Below are 24,721 nucleotides of genomic sequence, written 5' to 3' on the forward strand. Positions count from 1 at the left end.
AGCCTCAAACAACACATCTCCTAGAGCACCCAAGAAATTGGCAGCCTCCCTCAGGCTTTCAAGGACAGATGACACTCATCCACTCTTTCCTTTGGAGAGCAGCAGGCTTGACTTTTGCCAGCTCTTGGGTGTGCAGCCTGCATGTGAGCAAGGGGCACGTCTGGTACCTTCAATGCACTTAGTGCAATCAGCTTTGTGTCATCTTGCTTCTCCTGTTTGTCCTGCAAACAGTCTACTTTCTAGCAGGCACATGAGAAGCAACACTGGGTGAACGAGTTAGGGACAGAGGCAGTAAGATACCCAGAGTGAATGTGCAGAAAAGACAGTCAGAGAAACAAGGAGGAAGGCAAAGAGCTAAAGGAGCTGAGCAGACTGCTCCCTATCCTGGGACCTCTGCAGTCCTGGGGCAGCAGTGGGCATCACGTCAGCCAAAGAGGGAGAAAGGCAGAGTTGTCCCAGGTGCAAAGAGGTAAATCCTGGGAACCATCAGCGCAATGGTGCTGTCCCCACCTCCTCCGTCCATGTCCAAACAACCTCCCTATCATGCTGCTTTCTTCCATACACTCTTGGGGACATACTATAACCAAGACAACCCCTGTGCTCTGTAAGAAAAAGGGGGCTGGAAAAGGTACTGACTAGCAGGTGCTGTGAGTAGAGGAACAGTGTGTCACTAAGGTTAAAAGCATCCTCTGACTAGCACCAGGGAAGAGAACTTGCTGTTAATCTCCAGGTCAGAGAGGGCTAACACTCAATTCTGTGATTTGTTCAAGTAGGACCCAGTGCTAAAGGTGGCTGTAGTGCAGGAGGGTGCCTGCAAGAACAGACAGACACAAAAGATGGCATATCTGTGGAAACCTGTGCTACAAATCAACTGCAAGGAGAGGAAGAAAGGGATAGTGTGGACCTGCTTGGTCCCAGATGGGAAAGGCAGGGCACGTACTTCAGCCTCCTGTTAGGGAGCTGTGTGGGTAAGCTGCCCTGTACCTGCCAGCAACCAGCAATAATGTCCTCTTTGGGGCAAAGCTACTTGTAAAACAGCAACAGGAAGCATGCCTTAAAGGCAGCAACAAAAGAAAGAGAAAGGGAAAGAGGCAGATCAGTAAAGGAAAAAAGAAAATTGACAGAGGAATATGCAACAATTTAAAAATAAATGTGTATAGCTCCTCCCTGCAGGGGCAGAGGATGCTCATTCTGGTGAGGCCCACAGACACTTCACGTTGCTGGGATTAACCTTCTTGTCCTGCTCTTACTGCAAGAGAACATCTCTGAGTGAACAGCTGATGGCAGACATTCAAAGAACCCTGCCCCAGGACAGCCCGTGGCCTGCCGCTGTGCTGAGCTGTTCTTGCTGATGCATGGAACAACCCAGAAATTACTGGGATGAGCACAGACTCAGTGAGGTTCCCTCATGGCATAACAGGGATCCAGCCTCACACAAGCCTGTCTCCTATCGTGCCACAGGTAGGGAGAGAAGAAATGAGCTCAAAAGCAAATACTATACTGTGAGCAGGAAAAACCAAAGTTTGGGAACCTCCTTTGCAAGGTGGAAAAGTCACAGGTGACTGCAGTCAGTTGGCTGCACCCAAAAACACTTCGGCAAAGGGCTACACTGTTGAAACCCAAGTAGGAGCACCATGAGGAATAATTCCTTACCTTTGACAGTGATCTGGGCTGTGGCTTCGATCATCCCGAGGGAGGAGATGGCCACGCAGGTGTAGTTGGCAGACTGCACGATGTTATTCAACTCCAGGACGTTCCTACCGACGGGCATCTCATCCTCTTTGGTCAGTTCCTCCACACCAGCCATCCACTTCACGTAGGGCATCGGAGCACCTACTGCCACACACGTGAGGTTCACGCTCCCCCCAGGCATCACCTCGTGGTTGCTCGGAGGGATAGAGAATCGAGGAGCAACACGCCGCACTGCAACAAGGAGGAAACAGCTAGTAGGGTCACAGAACCATCAGAGAGCACTCAGTTGCATTGCGGGGGTACGTGAGGGGCGTTCAATATTTTTGCCTGTCTATCCCTCGGGACAGATAAAATGAAGTGTAAAAGCTGTTCACTGCTTTGCCAAATTGCACACACTTTGCTCTCCTTCCTTAGCCACTGGCATCTTATTAGAAGAACTCATTAATGGATGGTTCAATCCATTCCCTCCAAACACAGCCTTTTGAAATCATATTACTAACATGAAACATTCCTCCATTTAAATTACATCCCTCTAATTAGAGAGCATGCACAAATACCAGTCACACACTCTCTGTGCAGGGCCCACTGAAGCTCTGCAAAACGGAATTACCTGCTCAATTTATTAGCTCTAAAGTAAAGCAGTTGTCCCCTAAACCTCGCAGGGTTTGGGCAAGAGCAGCAGAAGGGTTTCTTTCTGAATTAGCACACGTGTGCTGCTAAATAAAATATAATTCCTTTCAAAATGTAACTCAGGTTCTACCTTGGCTCAGAAAAAAATAGTCACCAGAGCTGCATGACATTGTCAGGGCCTGAACAGATCACCTTGCTGGGCAGGAGAGAACTAATCCTGACAGATGTGAGATCATATCCATTTTGACAGAAGAGAGCTGGGCTGGCAGAACCCTCCCCACCTTTGTGGCAGCACTTCGGGAGATGTATTCCTCCTTATTTCATTGCACAGCTTCTCTTCATATCAATCCCTTGCTGGGTATTTCATTCAAGACTTATTTGTAAGCAACTCTCAGCTACAATAAAGCTCTAAAGCTGCCTGCCATATGCATTCCCGTCAGGAAAATGACACTGAGAAATGAGGCCCCTTCTTCAGGGTTAGTGTTATGGGCCTATTTAAGCAAGGGTAGAGAAACAACTGTGCTCGGTAAATCTTTGTCTCCTCTGGGCAAGCTCATTTTAGTCTGTACTTAAAAAGGGAAACTGCTAGAACATGTCTCGCCCAGCAGCCCTGCTCTCCTCTAGCCTCCTCCACCAGAAAGGCAGCCCCAGAGCACCAGCCAGGTTCACGACTGACCGGCTCCCGAGGAGCCTCTCCCTGCCAATTATGCTCCTCCATCAGTGCATCGGGCTGGCAGAGCAGCGAACAGCGCAGCGCTGGGGGAAGGTGGAAATTGGGCAGGAGCCTGAGTGGTGCCAGCTCACAACACGCCACAGGCACGACTGGCCCCACGGGCGCTGGGGGTCTGGGTGGACATGGCTCTGCTCGCCTGGATCCTGCCACCATGGTGTCTCTGCAGATGGTAAAGCTGCTGACAGCCCAGTGAGCCGCAGAGGTGTCAGCTCCGCTTGCCAAGCTGACTCTCCCCAAATCAAATTTCACTAGTGCTCTCTTTGATGATTCATCCCCAAACCAACAGGCTTGCAGAAATAGACTGAACACAGAAGCCCCCACACTAGCATGTACAACAGAGCTAAGACTTCGTGATAAATTAGACAATACTGTCAACATCGTGTGTGTACTACACATCTTCTCGGTGACAAAACAGGGCTCATTAGCTCCTTACCAGCCAGGGGAAGGATAACTTGCTTTGCCTTTTTTTTTTTTTTTTAAATGTCTAAATCCAGAGTCTTGCTGGTTGTTTCTTTTAATCAATTATTAAGTCTCAAATCAATAGCTACATGAGCGATTGCCAGTGAGGCGTTACCTGACTAACAGGGCAGAGCTCCCCAAATGAGACAGAACTGAAAGTGTACTCAAGTGCTATGCAGTCATGAGAATACAGAGTTAACCTGATGGACATGGCAATGGTTTAACATGATGGCGTGTATTTCCAACCAAAGCATCCCAGCACCATTTGTTAAGAGTCAGGTTTCGTTTTCCAATGAACATGGCGTCAAATTATTTCAGGTAGAAGTAGTTTGAATTCTGTCCCCATCCAAGGACCAAACCCACCCACCTTCACTGTATTAAAATAAAAAAGAGCAAACTTTGAGGATAAAGCCATACGTGTGCACAGAGCACTCACACACATGCACAGGCAAGCAGGCTGGCAGGCACTGGAGGCCACTACAGAGCCAGAGAGAAAGCTGTGTGAGGGCAGGACAGGGAGAGGGAAGGTGCACAGGAACTCACGTACAGGGACATGGGAAGACAAGACTGGAGGACAAGAGGCCATGCAGGAAGGTCCGAGCCCAGCGTGCACAAACAAATTCTGACTCCCAACCCTGTGAGACCAGAGGCAGCACAGCCCACTGCAGACTCCCCTGCAGCCTGCACTGTGCCCCCGTGTCAAACACTGCTTTCAGGGTGCTCCTGGGGCCATGCTGAGCCCCATCAGCACCGTGTCCCCCTTGATGTGTCCTGCAGAGGCAGTGCCTGTGGGTGCTGCAGCCACCTCTCCCTGGGGAAGCCGGCAGCCGACTGCCCCCTGCTCCTCTGCGGACAGCACAGGGGAGATGCACGTCCAAAGGAGCCGGGGGCTTGTTTGGCAGTGCTTTGCAGGGCAAAGGTAAGGGCTGAGCCCCTTAGGAAGTGGCTCTCCCCTGTCCTACCCACAGGGGAGCAGCAGAGGTGGCAGGTGCGTTCATGTGCCTAGGGAAGGGATGAATGCCAAGGATAACTCTCCCGCAGATGAAACCATACGAACGGTGGGCCGGCTGCAGCATCGCCGACCTCGACATGGGCCATGCCTCCTGTGCACCGCAGCCTGCGGCCTGCCAGGCAGCTGTGTGGGGGCCTCAGCTCTCAAGCCTGGCAACAGATGAGCAGTTAAACAGGCCTCTGTGGTGTATTTCTGTGACCCAGAATGGCTGAGCCAGACTCTCCTTGTTAGCATACCGGCAGAGCTGCTAAAAATGGATGCCATGCGTAGGGGTCAGCTCTTAACGTTGGAGGTGGGAGGGGGTCAGGGCAATGTCTTCGGTGAGAGATCTGTCCCAGACGATACTCTGGCAGGAGTGCGTGCAAAGAAAGGGACGGGCTCCATCAGCCTCCCATCCTCTTGAGGGATAATTGGCAGCTTCTCGTCCCAGTCAGTACAGAGGGAGACGGCGAGATGCTGTCAGTTAGCATTAGCGAGAGCTGGCAGAGCTCTCACAGCAGCTTGCAGAGCACCATCAACACATTCCTCAGGCTCAAGCCAGAGATTTAAGTCACTTGCTTTTCTAGCATAAGAGTCTGGTAATAATTTAAATCAGTATAACTCCTCAAAAAGCAGCATTCTTAGATTTCTGTCCAATTTGCAAGTCAAATCACATGGGCTGGCACAGCCACGATGCAACCTTAAGTGCTCCAGAAATTTTTGTTGTTCTTCATTTACTGCAGCGATGAAATTTCCTTTTTTATTACAATTTTCTTGACAAGAATTTGCAATATTTTTTTTTAATCTTCTTTTTGGATAAAGATCAGAGAAGGTGGTTTGGAGGTTTTGCAAGAACAGCACAGGGAAAATTGCTGTGAATATTAAAATAATTTCAATGGACGATAGTATAATTCAGAGGTTTAGTTAAACCAGCAGACTGTCAAAAATGAGATTCATTGTCATTCATCCCAAGAATAGGCATCGTAAGGGCTCTGTGCTGCTCCACTATTCAGCACGCCTCCCCACAGAGAGCATTCCCTGGGAAGTGAAGTGAGACCCGGGAGCAGTGAGCAGTGCAGCGCAACCTGAGCTTGTGCCCTGGATCCCACAGGACAGGGAGAAAGGACAGCGTGGAGACTGGTTCCCCACTCACTGGAGTGACTGTGGGGAGGAAGGAGGGAAACTGGCAACACAACAGCCACAAAGGTTGAGGTTGAGAAATGTTAATAATTCAGCATGCATTAACATGCACATTCATTGCCTTGAGAGCAAAGAGCATGAATCGATTGCCCGGCTCCTTTCACCACAGGAGTGGCTGTTTCCTAACATCTCAGGTTCCCTCTGAGGGTGATGTTACCCCTTGGAGAACCAGGGACCCCTCCCTCCCTGCTGCTACCTGCAAGAGTTGTAGGCTCTGAGCTCTGGGCACAAGTGCTCAGGGCTCACAGGCCAGTGCTGTTAGCCCCTCTCTTGCATGCTGAGACACTGCTGGCATACAGCAAGGCTCTGCTGGAAACACAACAGTGCCAGGAGGACTGCCCATGCTTCCAAAACTGCATGGTGCTGCTAGGGAAGGGGAAACCAAACTGCCTTCCGTGCTGGCTGCCTTGGCCATAGTACAGCTGAGCGAACAACAATGCTAACACGCCCTCCCTCCAGCTTGCAGAGATGCAGGGACTTCTACTTGCCTGCTCTTGCTTCTGGGTTTCCTTCCCACCATGCCCAGCTGGCACCTAACTCTGGGCTCCATCCTCCCCCTCTTGAGACCCCCATTGCAGGCTCGCTCTGTGCTGTCCCATGGTGATGGAGAGTTGTGCCTATGCTCTGCATGCTTCTCCGCTCCTCTCTGGGGCAATCCCAGCTGCTCTGGTCCTGCACCAACTGTCCTGACATCCTCTTTGCTCTTCCTCTGCATGAAGGAGCAGCAGTCTGAAGTCCCATCGCTCCTCCCTGAGCATCAGCACAGCAATGGCAAGTTCGGAGGGTTCTGCTCTAACCTCCCAACTGGGATAAGTAGTAGAGAGTGCGGGGGCACATCTTTGAGAAGATGACACTGCCAAATTTCTTTCCTCCAGCCAGGCAAGCCGGGGGATCCTTGGTGCATGGGGTGTGCTCTTGCCCTCACCACACTGCTACCCTGCCCAAAACTCCCACCTCCCCCAGGAACCACCTCCTCAGAGTCAGGAATGAGTGAATTTAGGAGACATCCTCAAACATGATCATCGGTCTGCATGGTTTACTCATCTGTAGACACCTTCCATCTCTCCCTAGTGCTATCATTTTAAGGAAGGACTTCAAATGGAAAGGTGGTTGCTGGAATCTCACAATCTATTGACAGAATCAACAGCAGGAGAAGAAAAATTGGAACCAGAAAAAAATGCATTTGCAGTCTAATCTTGTGCTCAAACAATGCTGTACTATTTATGCTCCCAATGCATCCTTGAGTGCTGACATTTTATAGACAATTTCCAAAACAGGGCCTTGCCATTTTTGGATTATATTTCAGCTATAACTTTTAGGTCTAATTATTTGCGCTGACAACCACATATAAAAGAGGATATATCATTACAGTGGTGCAGCACTGGAGACACATCAGCATTCAGCATACTGACATACTAATAGCAAAGTAAGGGAGAGCAAGATTGTGGAGCTATGCAATTTGCATTCACTCTCTGAAATTTCTCTGATGAAAATAACACAACATTAAGGAGGGGAATAAGAGAAAAGATCCACTGTATCAAGATAAAATAACTCGTTAATAAATAACCTTGTAGCAGTCACAGAGCAATAATTAAATGCATGGGTGAGCAGTACACAGTTTTAAGTAAAGCTGGAAAAATGTAAGATGTAATTATCAGTGCCAAACAAATTATAAGCACGGCAAATCCCAATGGAATATTTAGAAACTAATTTCTGGCTTCACATTAAATATTTGTGTACGTGGGTATTTTTGTGGGATGGGAAGGAGGAGTCGACACAAAGAATGAGAAATTATCTGCTCCTGCTGGCTTATATCCATTGTCGGCTGCCTCCCCTCAGCTAAACCATGTGGCTAAAACATTTAAGTGCCCTGTCAAAGGTTTATTCTCCAGCGGTGCATGAGCCGTCACAGCAGTGCTCCAAATTCAGTGAAATCTGTGAGGCTCTGGGCCTTGGCTTTAATTTCTTCTCTTTTCTTTCTTGTTCTCATTTTTCATCATTGTCTTGGGCGCAGGTAATTTTATACTCTACAAAATCTATTTTTAGAGGGTAAACAACAAGGGCCCTGCGTCTAAATGAGAGCACGTTCCAGGGAAAGAAACGGGAGCAAAGTCAGCATACTGGAACAGAACAACTGCTATGACAACTTGTTAAAACTTGTTCCAGTGATTATAAGATCAACTCATGCAGCTGTGATGGCATGTGTGAGAGGACGCAGGGTCTCTTCCCCATGCCACCTGGGAGCAGCACCGGCTGGAGAGCTGCTGCAAGCATCCCGCTCCTCCAGTGTGTGTGTAGGAACGGATCTGCACAGTACCTGTTCGGTGAAGGAGTCATGTCTGGAAACTAGCTCAGGACTTCTGCCAAAACCACCAGCTTTCCTCAGCATGAAATCGTGAGCGCCTCAAGCGAGGTCTGGAGCAAGATTTAATTTAAAAGCAGGAGTCACCTTTCACTATTGTCCTTTATTCAACTCTGGCTGTCTGAGGGCAGCGGGACAGAGCAGAGCAAAGCACAAATCAGGTTTTGCTGAGTGGCTATGAGCTCCTGTGCACGTTGCCATGGGCCTCCCTGAGCCATCCTAGGAAAGGCTGGGGCCACTGCCAGAGCTCCTTGCTCTCCCGCCAGCAAGAGAAAGACCCAGCCCCAAGGAATAAAGGAGAGGCAGACCTATTCATGCAAAGGGCCTGTGTCTGAGCACAGAGAACTGGCCGCCCCCAGAGTGGGGACTGCCGAGGAGCAGGGAAGCGGCCTCAGCACAAGGGCCTTGCATCTCCAAACCAGCTGCTCCTGCTGCCCTGTGGCAAGGGAGGGCAGCACGCTGGGTTCTTCTTCAGCTGAGATCAAAAGTAAGCTTTTCACTTCTAGAGAAAGTTAAAACTTTCAAAGCTACAGGAGAAATTGAAGAACCCGCTTTCCCTAGCAGCTCGTGAAGGGACTGGAGATCATTCTGATCTCTGCTTGCAAAGACTGCTCTTGATCTCTGGCCAAAAAGCAGCAGCAGTTTAGAGGTATTAGACTGGCACCTAGCACAGGTAATGGGTTAGAGGAGGACCCCACATATAGTAGCATGCACTTCTTCCCGCCCTACCTTTGAACAAAACCGCCCTGGCTGGTATTTGCATGCAAAATGTATTCTGTGCATTTTAAACCTCAAGCAACAAAGGCATGCAAGCAAAGTATCAATGCCATCACCAGAGTCACAGCAAACAGTAAGCAGATTTTGTCAGGCACACTGTGGCCGTGCCTAGAAGGGAGCCAGAGTCTGCAGGGCCCCCTCCCCTTTTGGGGATGGCTCTCCTCTCCCTACTGGAAAAGTCCCATCTGACGTGGCGTACTGTAGATGGATAAGAAGTGAAAAGGACCAACCTTCTCGCTGATCTGAGAGATGAAAGTTTGTTTTGTTTGATGGCAGAGTGCGATGAAGATGAGGAGGGAATAAAAAAAGACAAGGAAAAACACAGAGAGTAAAAACAGGCCAAGCTTCATCTGTCCGCACACCACTGAAACGACAAGACAAGACTACAGAGGTCAGCCATGACTTCCCACCGTGCACACACACCACTCCATGTCGTAGACAAGTGTGCGCCACACTTGCACCACTCTGGCCCAGAGCAAGGCCATCCCCTCCGCCTCCCTGACCCGCTCACCGCTCCTCGAGGCAGGGTGGAGGGGACCGCACGTCCCACACATACTCAAATGGAGGGTGCTTTGGGGACGGCCCTGCGCTGGGCCAGATGCTGGAAGCACAGACACATTTATATGTGCAAAACACTCATGCACACGCACAGAGCAAGGGACTCCAGCCATCACACAGACTGACGTGCTCCCACACACCCAACTCCAGCTATAAAGATGATGGCAAAGGCACTTTAAATCCATTGACCACACACTGGGAAGAGCATATACGCAGATCCAAATTTTATCAAGTATGAAAGAAATGTTCCAAGTGGTGAATGGAAAGTCTTCTACCATGAAGAGCTGCTCCCCCTCTCCAAACAAAGAGCTAAATGCAGCAGAGAGGTATTAGGCAAGTGACAGACATGCGCAGTCTCAGCTGGGCTCAGTTTCGGGAGAGCCTTATTGGCACACTGTGCTGCGAGTGAGAGATGGACAAGAAATCAGAAGGACAAAAACACCCAGAGAGAATTGAGCAGGTCCCAGCTTTTGTTCCTGCGGGAGAGACAGTAGAAGGTTAGTTGCATTTTCCTTATAGACAAAGGAGATCTTATTTCTCTAGCAGGAGTGACCTCACTCCAGCTACAGATCTGTGCCGTATCAGCTGTAATCGAACCCTCGCTGAGAGAATACAGAAGTAGATTTGACAGTTAAAGACTGCTTATGAGTCAACATTTTTGATGGGGGAAGGAGAAGGTGGGGGGAGGAATTTGCTTTCCAGCAGAAACATGGCAAATTAGAGAACAGCATGTGGCATTATACAGTGCAACAGTACAGTCAGCCATTTCCAGTGATTAGAGGACAGGATTTTAACCAACACTGACATGGTACAGACCAGGCAACAAATCGCCAGTAACAGCTAGAACAGTGGCCTACGAAGTGTAATGGAGCTTGCAGGAGAATAACAGAACAGTTGTTTACATTTCATCAATTGAACTGATACCAGGGGACCAGAACTGGCCAACTCGGAGCTTAAATGGCCCATAAGTGAGGGCCACATCCAGCAAGGACCAGCACCCGGACATCCTCAAAACAAGGGCCAGGTTTTCTCTGGCCAGCTTCAGACAGGGGATCTACCTCTTGGTCCACAAAATGTTAACATAAGGCTCATTTAATCCTGTGAGACCCCGTGATGGGAGGGAACCTCTTTACTGCTGCTCCCAAGCCACCACTTTATTTCCTCATCTAATGGAGCGTATCACATCTGCATGGCCTCAGCAGACAGCCTTCTGCTCAGCTCTTCCCAACAGGGAGGATTTGTTTCCTGCCCTTGCCCAGGAAGGACAGTGATTCTGGCAAACCAGGTGCACCCACGAACGGCAGCATTTCTGAAAGCAGCACTAACATCTCAATAGGGCAACACAAACTCCAATTGCTGCAAAAGTGGACCAACCTTCTGCACCCCGTGGGACTGTGCAACTGAACGGCAAGAGGCTGGCGAAGGGTGTAAGACCAGGCAATGATGCTGAAACAGCTACGGGAAGGAACACCTGTCCCCGTTGCAGAAGCGCAGCAGCTGCAGAGCCTCCCCCTGCTCTCGGGAAGGGCTGATGGCCCCCAGCCACACCAAAGGGACTTGCTGCAGTGCTGCATGGCCTGCCCAGGGCAGGGAGAGGGGTGCTGCTGCAGCTGGGGAATGGCCAGGAGCTTTGCTCTGGGGAGCCGGGCGGGGATCGCACCGCTTCAGTGTGCATGGACGTGAGGCAGCTCCGGCAGTGGCTTTCCCCACGTGTTGACACTTCAGATTAGAGTTGGAAAGGTGAGGAGACACATGTGAAACACACTAATTCAAACAGATTACTTTCTGGTCTGTCAAATAGGAACAAGTTTGGGGCCTGCTATTTATCACTAATTGCTGGATTATCTCTTAATCTCTTATTCTATTAGTGTCTTATGGGGAATAAACACCAGTAGCAGGCTATTTTGGAACAGCTGTAAGGCAAGAGGGAACACCTGGGCAGAAAGTCCTCTCTCCTTTCCCTTTACTTAATGCTTAAACAGCTGCTGCTTTATCTGAGATAAACCTGATAAATGGTAAATTGGAAGTTTCATCTCCTTACAGATCCCATTCACATGCTCCCTTATCTCCAGTTCTCTATCCATGTCACTCCTAAGCCAAGAAGCACATTTTACCAACAGGTTTTCTGCTTTTTTACAAAACAAATTGCTCTGAGCAGTGACAGCAAGTAACATCTGCCCCCCACACAGGGACAGAAGATGTAAGGCTGGAGTTACCCAGAGTATCCCCCCTGTGCAGAATACCATGGCTCACCAGGCGCTCTAGCCTGTTCCCACAAACCTGAGCTGCCTGGCAGCTACCTTAAACATGCCAGTCTACGTGCAAGACAAAGGAAGTCAAGTCACAGCAGAAACACCACCAGACAGCAAACTCCAGAAGGTAAAATGGGGCTCCTTTTGAGATCTAAGTTGAAACAGCAAAGCAGCAAAGAGCAAGGCCATATCAGAGATGTGTCTGCCAGTCCTGACTGTCAGATAGCTCCAGCGCTCTGTAGGCAGAAATTCCCATGCCGATTGAATTTGGCTTTTACCCTGCCACAGACATGCTCATCTTATGCAGCAGCAGCAATACTCTAATGACAGCAGCTTGCTGCAGAAAGAATGAGTTTGGGCTTATGGGAGGCTCCGCTTTTGTGTATTCTTGGGCATTAGCTCCCTGAAACAAGGCAGGGAGCTGTGGGCAGGATACGAATGCACAGGTCTGAGAGTTTAGATCACTAGCTCAAACAAAGGAACACATTTCTAAAGCTTTTCAGAGCGAGAAGCTAATACTTTCCTGAAAGCAAAAAGAAAGTTCATTATCCCAATTGGCTCTGCAATTCTGCTGGGAATTGCCAGCATCTGCCCTGTGCTGAAAATCCTTTGGTGCTATGCAAGGCATTAATATAATGGCAAACCCAGACACTTTGGAATCCAAAAGACACAGAGGTTAACAAAAACCCAGAGAGGGATGAACCTGTTCCTGCTTATCTCCAGAAGCACATCTTGTGTCTCAAGGTCTCCACATAAATCAAATTTCATCCTTTACAGCTTTAGAGGCATAGATGAACAAAAGGACAGATTGTCTTTTTTACGCCAGATTACATGAGAATAAGACAACCTCCCATTATATGTGATGAACAATGTTCTCATGCCACAGTGATGAGTATATTCCATCCTAGAGAGGCAGACAGGATGCTCAGGGTGCCCAACCATCCTTTCCCATTCATAGTGCACACACATGCATGCATGAATTCAATTAAGAGCAGAAAATTTCAGAGTGCCAGAGATGGATTTCCTAACCCTTTGTGCAAGTGGCTATGGAAGGGGAGGGAACAGGCACTTAGTCAGCACAGAAATGCAGGCCTAATTGTTCCACAGGCGTCTATGCAGGTCATGTGGGGAGGCGGGGGAAGTAGGTTTCCAAGTCCATTTCTGTGGTGTATTACCATGCACTGAGCCACCAGCCACTCTCCTACTTTCCATAAAGGTCATTTTACAAATAATCAGACTTGAGCCTCGCATTGCACTTTTAACCATCAAAGGACTTTGTAAGGAATAAAACTGTTAAGCTTATTTAGTTGAGTTCTATAAAGCACATCAAAATTTTTAGATGGAATGTGCTAGCAGAATGGCAAAGAACTATTATTTATTAAACCGTGATCATTAAAATCATTACAGCATAGCAAAAAGCTCACAGAAACACTGACAGTGAACACACTTCACCCCAGGAAAAAACATGACAAAAATATTCATAGTAATATATGGGGAAGAGAAAACTTGGCAGAAGCCTCTACGTGCTTCACACAGAGCCTCTGCGGCTCTGAAGCCAGCCGACTCCGGTAGGAGGGTACACAGGGTTGCAGCAGCACGAGCCTCAGTGCCGACCGAGCGGCAAGCGTCTGCCGGCGCGGAGTGCTGCGCAGCTCTGGCCATGCCGCCAGCTGCGCTCACCTCGAGTCTGCTTACAACTAGCCAAGGTGCATCTGCCCAAACGACAGCTGCTCTGACTTTGGCTGTAGCAGTAGCTTCAGCAAAGAGCAGCGCCTGGGGCAGACGAAATGAAGTTAAAAATACGGAAATCCCATAAAAAGGAGTGCACTTCCTTCATCAAAGGGTCATTGCTTTGTGCTGCATTGCTGTACTGTGGCATTACCTTGAGGTCAGGACTGCACAGAGTCTACGCAGGGAGATTGTGGCCCTTCAGACCTGTAGCCCTCCTCAGCCAAGTACCAACTGCTGATAGGTAGTTACTCTGTGGCCTCTATCACAGCCTGCTTTTGCTTCTTCTGATGGTCCAGGGCAGACATCTGTCTGAAGCAGCAGTCTGGATTATCTGGTCTGATTCAGCTGCCCATTCGTGTTTCCTGTCATCCAGGCATCTCCCTCGCAAGTCTCTCCAGTCCCTGCTCGTCTGTGATTGCTGCCAGGCCCTTGAGCACCGGCAGTGCCCCTCTCTGGTCAAGTAATGTCACCCCCATCAGCGCTGACGAGAGGCAGGTTTAACGGAGTACACTGCCAGAAGTGTGCATATAGCTGCGTTGTAAACAAACGTATTCCCTGTTATTTAGCCATTTTTCAAACATTCTCAGTTTTGGTCACTGACTGTTTGGCCACTGTCCTGTTTTTACTCTTCTCCTGGCAATAACCCCGAGCTTTGACTGCTGTTGCTATTTTAGCCATTTTAATATTACATAAGCAGAAAATGTCCTTTTGCAAGTCTTCAAGTCTTGTTGCTCCAGGCCCATGTCAGTCATTCAGAATTTACACAAGGTCCCCACTGCGGTAAGCATCATATAGCCACAAGTAGCCATTTTGGTGTGCTCCCTGTGTGTCTGAGCCTAAGCTACTGCCACGTCCCCAAGTGTAAAACCCTGCGGAGGCCAGAGGAGCGCTCCTAGGGACAGTCACAATCCTAATTTCATTCTGGGTGATGGCTCCTTAGTGAAGCTTGGCAAATAAAACTTCAGACTCCAAGCAAGTTTCCTTGCTGCCAAAAGAAATACTAGCCTGGCCTTTCAAAAAGCAGATCAAGAAAGCACAGATTTTTGCAGCAATACCATTTCTATTTACTGCAGTCCAATTTACTAGTTTGTGATTTGGGGACAGAGGAAACAATTCAGTTTTAAATGGTCTTTCTTTAAAAGCAGCTGTGCAGACGCTTCTCTACAGTATGTGTAGCATTTTGGGCCAGGGAACTAGCTGCACTTGCCCCACTGGGCCATGTCTTAAAGGCCCGAAAAGCAGCACTTCAGAAGTGAAAACTGGGCAGCAGATTTCTCATTTGATGGGAAGTATGCAGCCAATACTCCAATAAGTACTATTCTAATAGCATCTGCATTGCTCGCTGCTGTAAGCAGCACTGGGGAACGCACCTGGTGAACTCCACAGTGTACTAATGAAGGTATTCTTATACACAGTCTTCCTGCTCATCTGCTTTATTGAAGTAGGAAAAAAAAAAGCAATGTGTAGAGAAAGGGAAGGGCAGAAAAAACCTTTCATATAGGGAAAGAGTTAAATAACAGTGCCTTTGTTGAGGGGAGCACCACACACAGAGGCATTTCATAGAACAAGACTTTTGGCTGAAAATGCTCCTCTTTGTGCAATGTCCCTGAAGCTGTAGGCAAATGAAGAGTGAAATCTATTCATAAAAAACCAATAGCGTAGGTGAATCAGTGCAATTATACCATACTCCCAGTAAGCATGACGAAATGACACCACTTTTTTTTTTTCTCCCCACTAGGTCCAATCTGCCTTCTACTCTTACATCAGTTTCTTGTATGTCTTGAATCAACTTCTTGGATTTTTGCTGCTAAATTAGGCAGTAAACTCTCTGGATTAGAGGAATCACATCTTCCATATGTTTCTATTCCTCTCCCTTCTCCTTGCAACACCATCAGGTCCCAAATCTAGTAATTGTTATGATGTACTGAGGTACATGTAACCATGGACCACAGATGGATGAGTGTTCCTTCATCCTGACCAGCACTGGCAAGCATGCTCCTGCTGAAAGGGTGGGACAGGAATATGCCACTGTGCCCCCTTCAAAGTCCCTGCTATACTCCAGATAGCCACCTTCCCCTGGCACGCTCCTTTCTCTTGCTTTCACTCTGTTCTTGCTCCTCTAATGGTCTGGATGTTTTCTGCAACCCTCCATGCATGGAGGGCTGAACAGCAGCAGTGGGAGGCATTCAGCTCCCAGCACTGGTCCCCAGCCCCATCCCGGCTCTGCAGCAGCAGCCAGATAGACCTGTCAGTCCAGAAGCAGAAGGCTTATGAGGGTTGCTTTCCAGCACACTTAGTAAGATGAAAATAATAGCTTCAAGGAAAATGCATCCATTTTCCTTTACAAATCCCTGGTGTGGAAATGTTTTAACTTTTAATGAAGTCCATCTGTGCAGAAGTGCTGGCTCTGAAGGATTCACAGAGACAAGACACTGGTGAGCCTGCTCCTTCTTCCTCCTGTTCTTTCATTGATGTAGGAAGCCCCGAGCGGTGCCTGGATACTCCTCAGCCCCCAGTACCTTCCTTTGTTAGCATGAAAAGTACGATAAAGATGTTAATGAGCCGGTGCTTTCTAACACAGCACTCTCACAAAGGATTACCTGGGAGGCTAGGAAAGGGGAGGACACGATCAAAAACATAAATCCCAAGAGTCAAGAGACAAGCAAACATTTGAACTATTAAAAAACAATAGGCTGTAAATGAGAGCAGGCACAAGCAGTCCTGAGAACTACCCAGGGTGGAAATTAGTACTGCTGCTCCCTACTCAGCTACACTTTCCGAGAAAGTGGCCGACTTCTTGGGTATTCACGGCAATGAGGTCAATCATAATGAAACCACCATGCAGTCGCGGTGCAGCCGACACACTTAATTTCCACTGTAATTTAACATTAATTAATGTCTCCTCTAGTAAAGATGCAGGCACTTTCTGAAGACACTACTGGAAGTCACTGATCCGTCTAATGACAACACTGTAGGACTATCACAAGAAGAAAAAACGGATTCTTTCATTCTGCATCCCAGGCCTGAGAAAGTAAGATATTATCTTTTTTTTTTTTTTTTCCTTGCTTGGTAAAGAAATAAAATCCTGTTCTTGGTTTGACTAGCTTTTTGAAGTCATTTACTAATATAGTAAAAATATAATATCTTTTTTGTAGAACACTTGCTATCAGAAACTGTAAGCACAAATACCATCTAGGACCTAGTACACACAGTGAATTTAATCTGATAATAATTTATGGGGTATCCCGTCTTAAATATACAGCAGGGCTTTATCAGGATCACACAGGTTGGAGGCTGACATTGTAAAGATTATGTGCAATAAAAAGGCTTGCTCCAAAAATTTATGTGTAAGAAAATGATGGTTAACAGCAAAGCATTTGTCTAAGAACGTGCTTTCTTCGGTGAACATCAGGGTTCTCTCACATGTGCAGACCATCCAAGGCCCATGCCTAGCCCAAACAGGACAGATGAACCTTGCTGAGCATCAAGGCAAGCGTAAAATTCAGTACGCTCTTCAGTCTTAGAGGATTCACTTGCTAAATTGAGAGCATTCATTAGTAAGAAATCGGAAAGTTGTAAGAGGAGGTTTTTCTACCTCTTGAAGATCCTGTGCCTTTTTTCAGCCACGCCTCTACAGAAAACATAACATTGAGAGTCTGAGCATGTCACAGGAAGCAAAAGCATCCCAAATACTGCAGCAAAACAGCTGGGTATCCACACAAACCTATGCAACAACAGCCAACCTGGTAACTAGGATCCTTTCCCTCAGAGTGCAAAGTGACAATCTGGGATGAGTTTTAGTACAGCTTGCCTGAAAAATGAATTTACAAGAATACAGGGAGTTGAAGAACATCCATAATTACACTGTGGAAATGAAATGAGTGATTCCACTGCATAGATATAGCTTCATCTTCTGAATATGCTTAATTGGATGCTTCAGTCTTCCAAAGACCCTTATAATCCAAATTACGCTGCAAAATAAGAAAGCAGTCCCCAGAATAAGCAAAGAAAACAATGCCAGAAGCCACCCCTAGAAGCAAACACACAGCATGTGAAGACTTAATCATTCTCATGTCCTCTTTCTATACTAACCAATGCATATCCAGCTTTAAGATTGTACTTTCTTTCTTCAAAACAGAGGAAGGAAGAAATGAAGATGAGATTTTATTATTAGACAGTTGATTTACTATGCAGAAATAAAACCTGCTTCTAACTTCCTAACAAACAACGTGTTGCACCAGCATAAGAGTCTTCTTTCTCTTCTTGGGAAAATCTATAACTACAGTTCCCAGGGGTTCCTGACCAGTGGCTCTGGTTACAGAGTTTCATATGAAGCAGCGCATTTTTTTCTTGCTGAAATTAACAGAAAGTGTACAGGGAATTTAGCCCTTACTTCTCTCCAAGCTAACTCAAACACCTTTAATGTAGAGAAAGAAAACTGGCAGGAAACTGTCTTGATGTAAAACCTAGTTATTCTGGTATGTTGAAAACAGTTTTAAATCTGCAACATTGCATAACCATTAGAAAAATTACTTTACATGAATTGCAGCTAATTTCCAGCCGGTTCCCAGTGTGAGCCATTAATACCCAGAGGCTCGGTCATTGATGCATATAAGATGGATTAGGACAACTCCAAAAAGCTGTTCAGTTTTTAAAGATACACTTTCCAAAGCAGAGGCCTAAATATCAGCTCACCTATAGCTGAGCACCTCTCGCTCATCAGAGTATGACTGGTTTTATACTACTCCACCAAAGGTTCATTTGTACTAAGAGGATTAAGCACCTCAATTAAAATAACTATGACACAAAGTGAAGAAGTTCAAGGGAGAAAGGAATTCCAATTCTGCCCTATTTCAGCATTTTACATAACACCATATAAAGAGCAAAAACATATTTCCAGAAATGCAAGTCAAACCCAACGTGGATGAGATCTTGCTGCTTTTTGAGCAAAAGGCCACATCACACAAAACAAAAAGTGTGATCAGGGCGCTAAGACAGGGAACACGCTCCTTCACTGAAAGCCATGGAGCCTTTTGGGCAGGAGGAGAGTGACCCCCTTAGGTGGAAGCTGCTCTTACCTCTAACGTAAAGGTTAGCTGGGGCAGAGTAGCGGGTTCCTGCGCTGTTGGTTGCAACACATTCGTATTTGCCTTGGTCCGACTCCTCGCTGTTCTCTATTTGCAGAGCTCCTGTACACAAACAAGATGACACAGACAATTCAGATTATGGCAAATCTGGTAATCAAACAGCCAGCCTCAGAAAAGGAAGGCCATGCCCCACGCTTTTAAAGTATCTTCCTGGATAAATATATTGTGATGTTGTTCCCTGGACCAATGGGGTACCAGCATGCAGCCAAAAGGTACCCAGTCTGCTGTTAGAAGCTCGTGAAATTGATAATTTTTTTTTCATGTACAGGGAACCAGTTTGTGATGCATTTCCAACCACCCCAACCACTTATATTCATTGCTTCAATAAAGGAAAAAACCATACACATACACACATATTAATTACAGCTTTGCATGGGACTCCTGTCTAATAAAAGGACCTTTAATAAGCCTTTAATCAAAACAGCCAAGCACAAAGCACACTAACTGTAGCTGTTTGTTTCTTATCTGATGTACACAAAGCCTAGCAAACGCTCAACAAATTGCAACCTTCCTGCAGTAACTGGCAGAGTCCCGTCTCTCCCACCTCACAACCCCTCCTTCCAACAGACATCCCCTTTTGAGAAAACCCTTTGCCTTTGGTCAGCTTTCTCCACGTCAGTGATCTCCTTGTCCTTTCAGATTTCATTATACATGATACAAAAAGATTAAAAACTCAGTCTGAGACATCAAAGATATACACCAATGCAATACACCCATTTTGCCACACAGCGCTCACACGAAAGCCACCCTCCCTTTGTCCCGGCAGCACCTGCTCCTCCAGCTTTGGGTCAGGGAGAGTTGCTTAGCCCAGACTGCATGTTCCCTGGGATGTGATCTGATCCCATCCTCAAAGCACCAGATGCACGGCGGGCACATCTAAATAATCGCAATAATCGCCAGAGCACACACAGTAGCAATTTCATAGAATCATAGAACAGTTTGGGTTGGAAGGGACCTTTAGAGGCCATCTAGTCCAACCCCCCTGCAGTGAGTAGGGTCATCTGCAACTAGATCAGGTTGCTCCGAGCCCCGTCCAACCTGACCTTGAATGTTTCTAGGGATGGGGCCTCCACTACCTCTCTGGGCAACCTGTTCCAGTGTTTCATCACCCTCATAGTAAAAATTTTTTTCCTTATATCTAGTCTAATTTACACAAGGAGCTGTGGGGTGCCTATGATGTGGAAGTGAGCACTGGACTGAGATGGTTTCTCTCTCATCTGCTCAGCCTATTCCATTGGTGTCCAGCACCACTTGACTTCTTGCCTAGCACAGATGACTGCAAAACTGGTCACATCTGAACCCCCCTAACCGGGCCCCATATGCAGAATAAAAGATGGAGATGCAGAGAAAGAAAGAAGCAGGATGCATATGACAGCAAGCTGGCACTGCAGGAGCGAATGGCCGTTGGCCAGACACTGAAGCGGCTGGTGCTCAGCCTGCTTCCCCCAGGCAATGTGGGAAAAATTTTTAAAGTGCCTCCAAGTGCTCAGATTCTACTGGTTGGGATTGCCTTTAAGAAGGGAACTCCGCTCACAAACCATATACTGAACTAAAAGAAAACATTAACCCCTTTGCTTGTAAAGATTTGAACTCATTTCTGCCTGCCACGGTTTGGAACGACCACTGAGAGTGGCACTGAGAATAGGCTGGTGAAATTGCCTTCTCCCTTTTTGCTGGTTCAAGCTGCAGAGGTCAAACTCAGTTTTTCATATCATCAGAACAGAAGAAAAACTAATGTGAATCAACCACTGCCACCTACATTATTTAGAAGGATAAATTGAGACTGTAGCATAAGTCTATATGTCATGGGGAAAAATGAACTTCCCTGGGTCCTGCCATATAATAAAAATGATGTACAGAGCCCTCCCTATTGTTGCATTAGTGCGGGAAATGAGGCTTCAGCTAGACAGAGAAAGCTTGTTTGCAGAAGTCTTTCCACCTACTAGCAAAAGGAGCTGCCAGCTTTCCCTAGCCATGGCACTCTCATGGACACCCACAGGCCAAAGCCTACAGAGCACTGCTGCTTAATTCAGGGAGAGCAGTGAATTTCTACATGCTGTCTGGAAAAAACATCTTTAAGCAGACAGCAGCATGACAGGCAGTGGAGCAGGAGGAAGCTTCCCAGTATTGACAAGACACAAAGAATCAGAGAATCTAGAAATGGAAAAGACCTATTAGGTTATCTTGCGCATCCCTGGGGGCCAAGGCAGGATTGCTCCCTGCTGTAAACGTACTTGTGTTCTGTCCAATCCCATTTTGAATGTGCCAAGTGATAGGTCTTTCACCACTTCCTCAAGGAATTGAAGCCACAGCCTGGTTACGCTCTCTGTCAGGAGGATTTTCCTGGAACTCACCATATATTATCCCCTTCTTATTTTCTGATCATTACTCTGTGGGCACGCGTGTGCAGCAGAGTTCATTCTGAGTGCTTGCATCAGGCTTGGCTGGGAAAAGCTGTTTGCTGCAAAACATACCCAAACTTAAAAAAACCCAGCAAAACCAAATGAAAAATAGTGGATGTCATTACCCTGAGGAAGAGCCTATCTCTGATTTAGCCTGTAGCCCTCATCAGCTGGCTAGGCTGAAAGCAGAGCCAGCTTCAGGTGACAGGCAGTGGTGTCTGCCTAGAAAAAAAGATCCCTAGATGATTCTGCTATGAACACATACTTTTTTATATGCCCCTTTTAGCCATTTAATACATATCAGTGGTATTTATACCCTTTATACTTGCAATCTCCATGCCTCTCAAATGTCAGTTAGTCAAACTATTTTTTGTCTCTAGGGACCTCAACATCAGTGCTGGAGAGAGAAGAGGAAAACGTAAGAGGATGAAGAAAATGAAGGCAGAGGGGAGTTTCAGATTACGTGCTATTATTGCCTGTCAGTTCTGCAGCCAGCGCGGACCGATTTCGAGAATCGTACTATAAACATGTAACGCGTCAGTAACTGCCTACAAACTGTTCAGGGACACCGGGCAAGGGATTCTGGTTTTGTCTGGGTTTGCACAACTATTCAAACTATGGCATGTCAGGAGCAAGAGAGGACCCAGAAAGCAGAAGGAAATTAACGTAAACCTCTCAACTGAACCAAAAAGAGATCAGTTACTGCAATAAAACATTATTAGACAAACTTACAGATCCCACAGTATAGCTGACAGCTAGCAGAAAGTGGAATGATCATGGTAAACTGGTGGCAGTCAGTGGGACTATAGGGGTTTTGTTGAAGGACAACTTGCAACTACGTGATGGATAGAAGAAAGCATAAGGTATCTCAGGGTACAGAGATTTATGAATAAGTTAAGAAGCTCAGACGTTGCTGGGATCAGAAAGCTGGAAACATAAGTGCATCTGAGCCTTGGGAAAAAACTCCCTATGTGTAAAATGCTTCACGCCCTAGTTCAGTCATCCCAGAGAAAGACAATAGCTTAATCTCTTGGAGGGTTCAAGTCTAGAACGGACAGGACACAAGGAGCTACAGGAAAGTAAGAACTGAGTCCTGAATAGTTCCTTTCCCTGAAGTTCTTGGAAGCTGCATCCAAAGACCCTTAAAAGTGCAGTGACTTCTTTGCTTTGACAAGTGCAAAAGACACGATTTCTCCTCCTAGAGTTGTCAACATCTCATCTTACAATCTTCTGTGCCTCTGGAAACCAGGGCCAGGAAGGCGGATTTACTTTTATTCATTACTTTGGGATTTATGTTCTGCAAGTTGCTGAGTAAGGCCTTGTTCACACAGGATGTTACTGCAGACTTCTCATATGGCCTCCTCGAGTGCTCCAGTGCCACGTGCTTTGGTTTTTTTTTCATGGCTGAGTCCTGATGTGCAATCAGATAGCACTGCTTCAGTGGACGCATGAAGACCATCTACCATCAGGACGTGCGTATGCGTACAGAGAGGAGCAGTGAACAGCTTGTTTGGGAGCTTGTGGGGCTCTGCAGTGGTACGTGTGCATCAGAGCGAAACCTCTCCCTGCTGAGCACCGCTCGACCTCCACTGCCTCCTAAGCACCCTGAATCACAGCGGGGCTCCAGCAGAAGAGGGGCAGCCATTCCTCACCGCACTGCGATGTCAAGTCAATCTCGCTTGCGGCTCAGATCTGTTCCTGATAACACATCTCAGCTTATCAGAGAGATGACAGCTCCTGAGGAAAAACCCCTGGCTGCTTTCCAGTGCCAGGGAGAATGGTGACAAGACAGAGCTTTCTGGGGCTGAGGGCAGGAAAGGCCCTGCTGACTGACAAGCATCCCTTATAGATTCTTTACTCTCTGCTGGTATCTCCTTGCCAGTCCCTTCCCTCTTCTCCTAGTTTCTTCTTTCGCTCTTTAAACTTGGGCACAGACAGCAGCCCCGTTAGCAGCTCTTCAAGATACTTATCTATTCAAATATACTTGTGCTCAGGCAGAATCATTACTCGCAGTGACAGTGGTTAAAAGAAGCATTTAAAAAGTGCACTGCACAGGGCATGGGAGAGGCAGATCCTGATAAGGGCTGCTTCTTGGCAGCGCTGGGTACTGCTGTGCCATGGAGGGCTTGTTACTCTCTCCTCTAGGTGACAAACCAAATGTAAAAACCTCTGAGCTGCCATACAAATCGATCTCTCTGAAATCCTGCTCCATAGCTCATCGGGTGCTTGTGCTCTCTTCACTCAGACAGCACCACACAGAGCTAAACGCTGCAGCTCTTGGGGGTGACAATTTCGTATCTATTTGGGTTGGAGCTCCATTGCCAGCAGTGGGAGCAGCTCGATTTCCCTAGCAGGGCATTCACAGCCTCAGCGCCCCTGGCTCAGGGGTGGGGACTCACCTTTTGCCCTGGTTATAAAATTAGACATGGAATGAAATGCTCCCATAAGTACCTAGGAGTCAGGGAAACCAGGCTGCAGTCACAGCACTCATCTAAGGAAAGGATTTGCAATGCAGATGTTAATGAACCCAGCTACCGGACCAGGGCCCTTCCTCTCAGGGAACAGGTAAATTTTGCCCACCCTGCACACCAGTGCACGTGGCTACCCCAAACCCTCCCCCCCTTCCTTCTCTTTCCTCCTGCCTCCCACCAGCTTCCTCCAGAGAAACACCGCCTGACTTCCTGAAGCAGTATTCTTAGGCATCCCTTCAGCCAGTGCTCAGGTGTGGGTCCCAATTTCCCTTCTGCTAAAAATTCCCTCCCAGAGAAAGAGAATAAAATCTGGGGAGCTGTGAAGCAGGGCCAGAGGCAATCACAGACCAAACAAGGACCCATAAGTGTGAATATGATGGAGAAAAAGACACTGTGAAGCCCTGACAATGAGCGGGTTGGAGTTTGACACCCTGGCTGCTGCCCAAGATACCCAACACTTGCTGCGGGAGCTGTGAAAAACCGAAAGACATCAAAATCATGCAAGAGTCACCAATAATGAAAATAAGCATTTCCCATATCCACTATTTTTTGTAATTTATAACAGCAGCACCTCCCAGCTGTCACAGAGGATTGCACCTCGCCTTCACCAGCCATCAGCACCGCCAATTATGCAAAACAAGATAACTACAAATATATTTTCATTGTTAGTGTTCATTATGGTCATTATGCCTGAGAGGCTGGTGATTGGCATGCAAGGGGCCTGTTCCGGATGGCAGCGCTGCTGAGAAACCTCTCTCCTGTGCACCATGGCAGCTGCTGATAGCACCCAACTGCTGCCGCTGAGCCAGACTTAGGCCGAGAGGGAGGAGAGGAGACCCAATGCGCTCAGCAGCACGAGGTCTCCTCTTAGCAGAGTTTCAGGATGCTCTGCTCTCTCACGAGCAGGTACAGGAAATCTCAGGGGACTCTGCGTCAGAAGCAAAACTACAGCACTGTCAAATGCACACTAATGCCTGTGTGTGCTTCTAAAGGGACATGAGTCAATCTGAACCCTGACAGTATGAAACACGGCATTACAAGCATTTCCAGGCACTGCCCCGCCCAACCTCCCCCAACACTGTCTGCTCTTGCAAGCGTATCTTCTCCTTTTAAAATTGTTTTCCTTTCTCTCTTTTTTTTTTTTTGTGACTGAAAAAGCTCGAGAAACAGGAAAAAATCCTATCATATACAAAGTGCAATCAAATGTACAAACACACGCTCAAAAACAGACAGCAAAATTCTTTTAGCTTCCTCTAATCTCTTTGTATAGCTTTACACTCCCGCTCGTAGGATAGCACTGAAATACTGGAGCTATA

The 24,721-nt window shown here is 47.2% G+C and overlaps 1 protein-coding gene across 8 annotated transcripts in view; it reads right to left on the minus strand.

The window, feature by feature from the left end:
- Nucleotides 1–24,721, minus strand: part of PTPRF (protein tyrosine phosphatase receptor type F) — a 394,909-nt gene that overhangs the window by 75,530 nt on the left and 294,658 nt on the right. For all 8 annotated transcript variants that reach the window (XM_064455285.1, XM_064455283.1, XM_064455286.1 and 5 more), the window contains 2 exons: nt 18,464–18,574; nt 1,654–1,923 (listed from right to left, as the gene is read on the minus strand). In XM_064455285.1, the coding sequence (XP_064311355.1) occupies nt 1,654–1,923; nt 18,464–18,574 (381 nt within the window). The remainder of the gene's footprint in view (nt 1–1,653; nt 1,924–18,463; nt 18,575–24,721) is intronic.

This window comes from Phalacrocorax carbo, chromosome 6 (genome assembly GCF_963921805.1).
Source record: "Phalacrocorax carbo chromosome 6, bPhaCar2.1, whole genome shotgun sequence".
Lineage (NCBI taxonomy): Eukaryota > Metazoa > Chordata > Aves > Suliformes > Phalacrocoracidae > Phalacrocorax > Phalacrocorax carbo.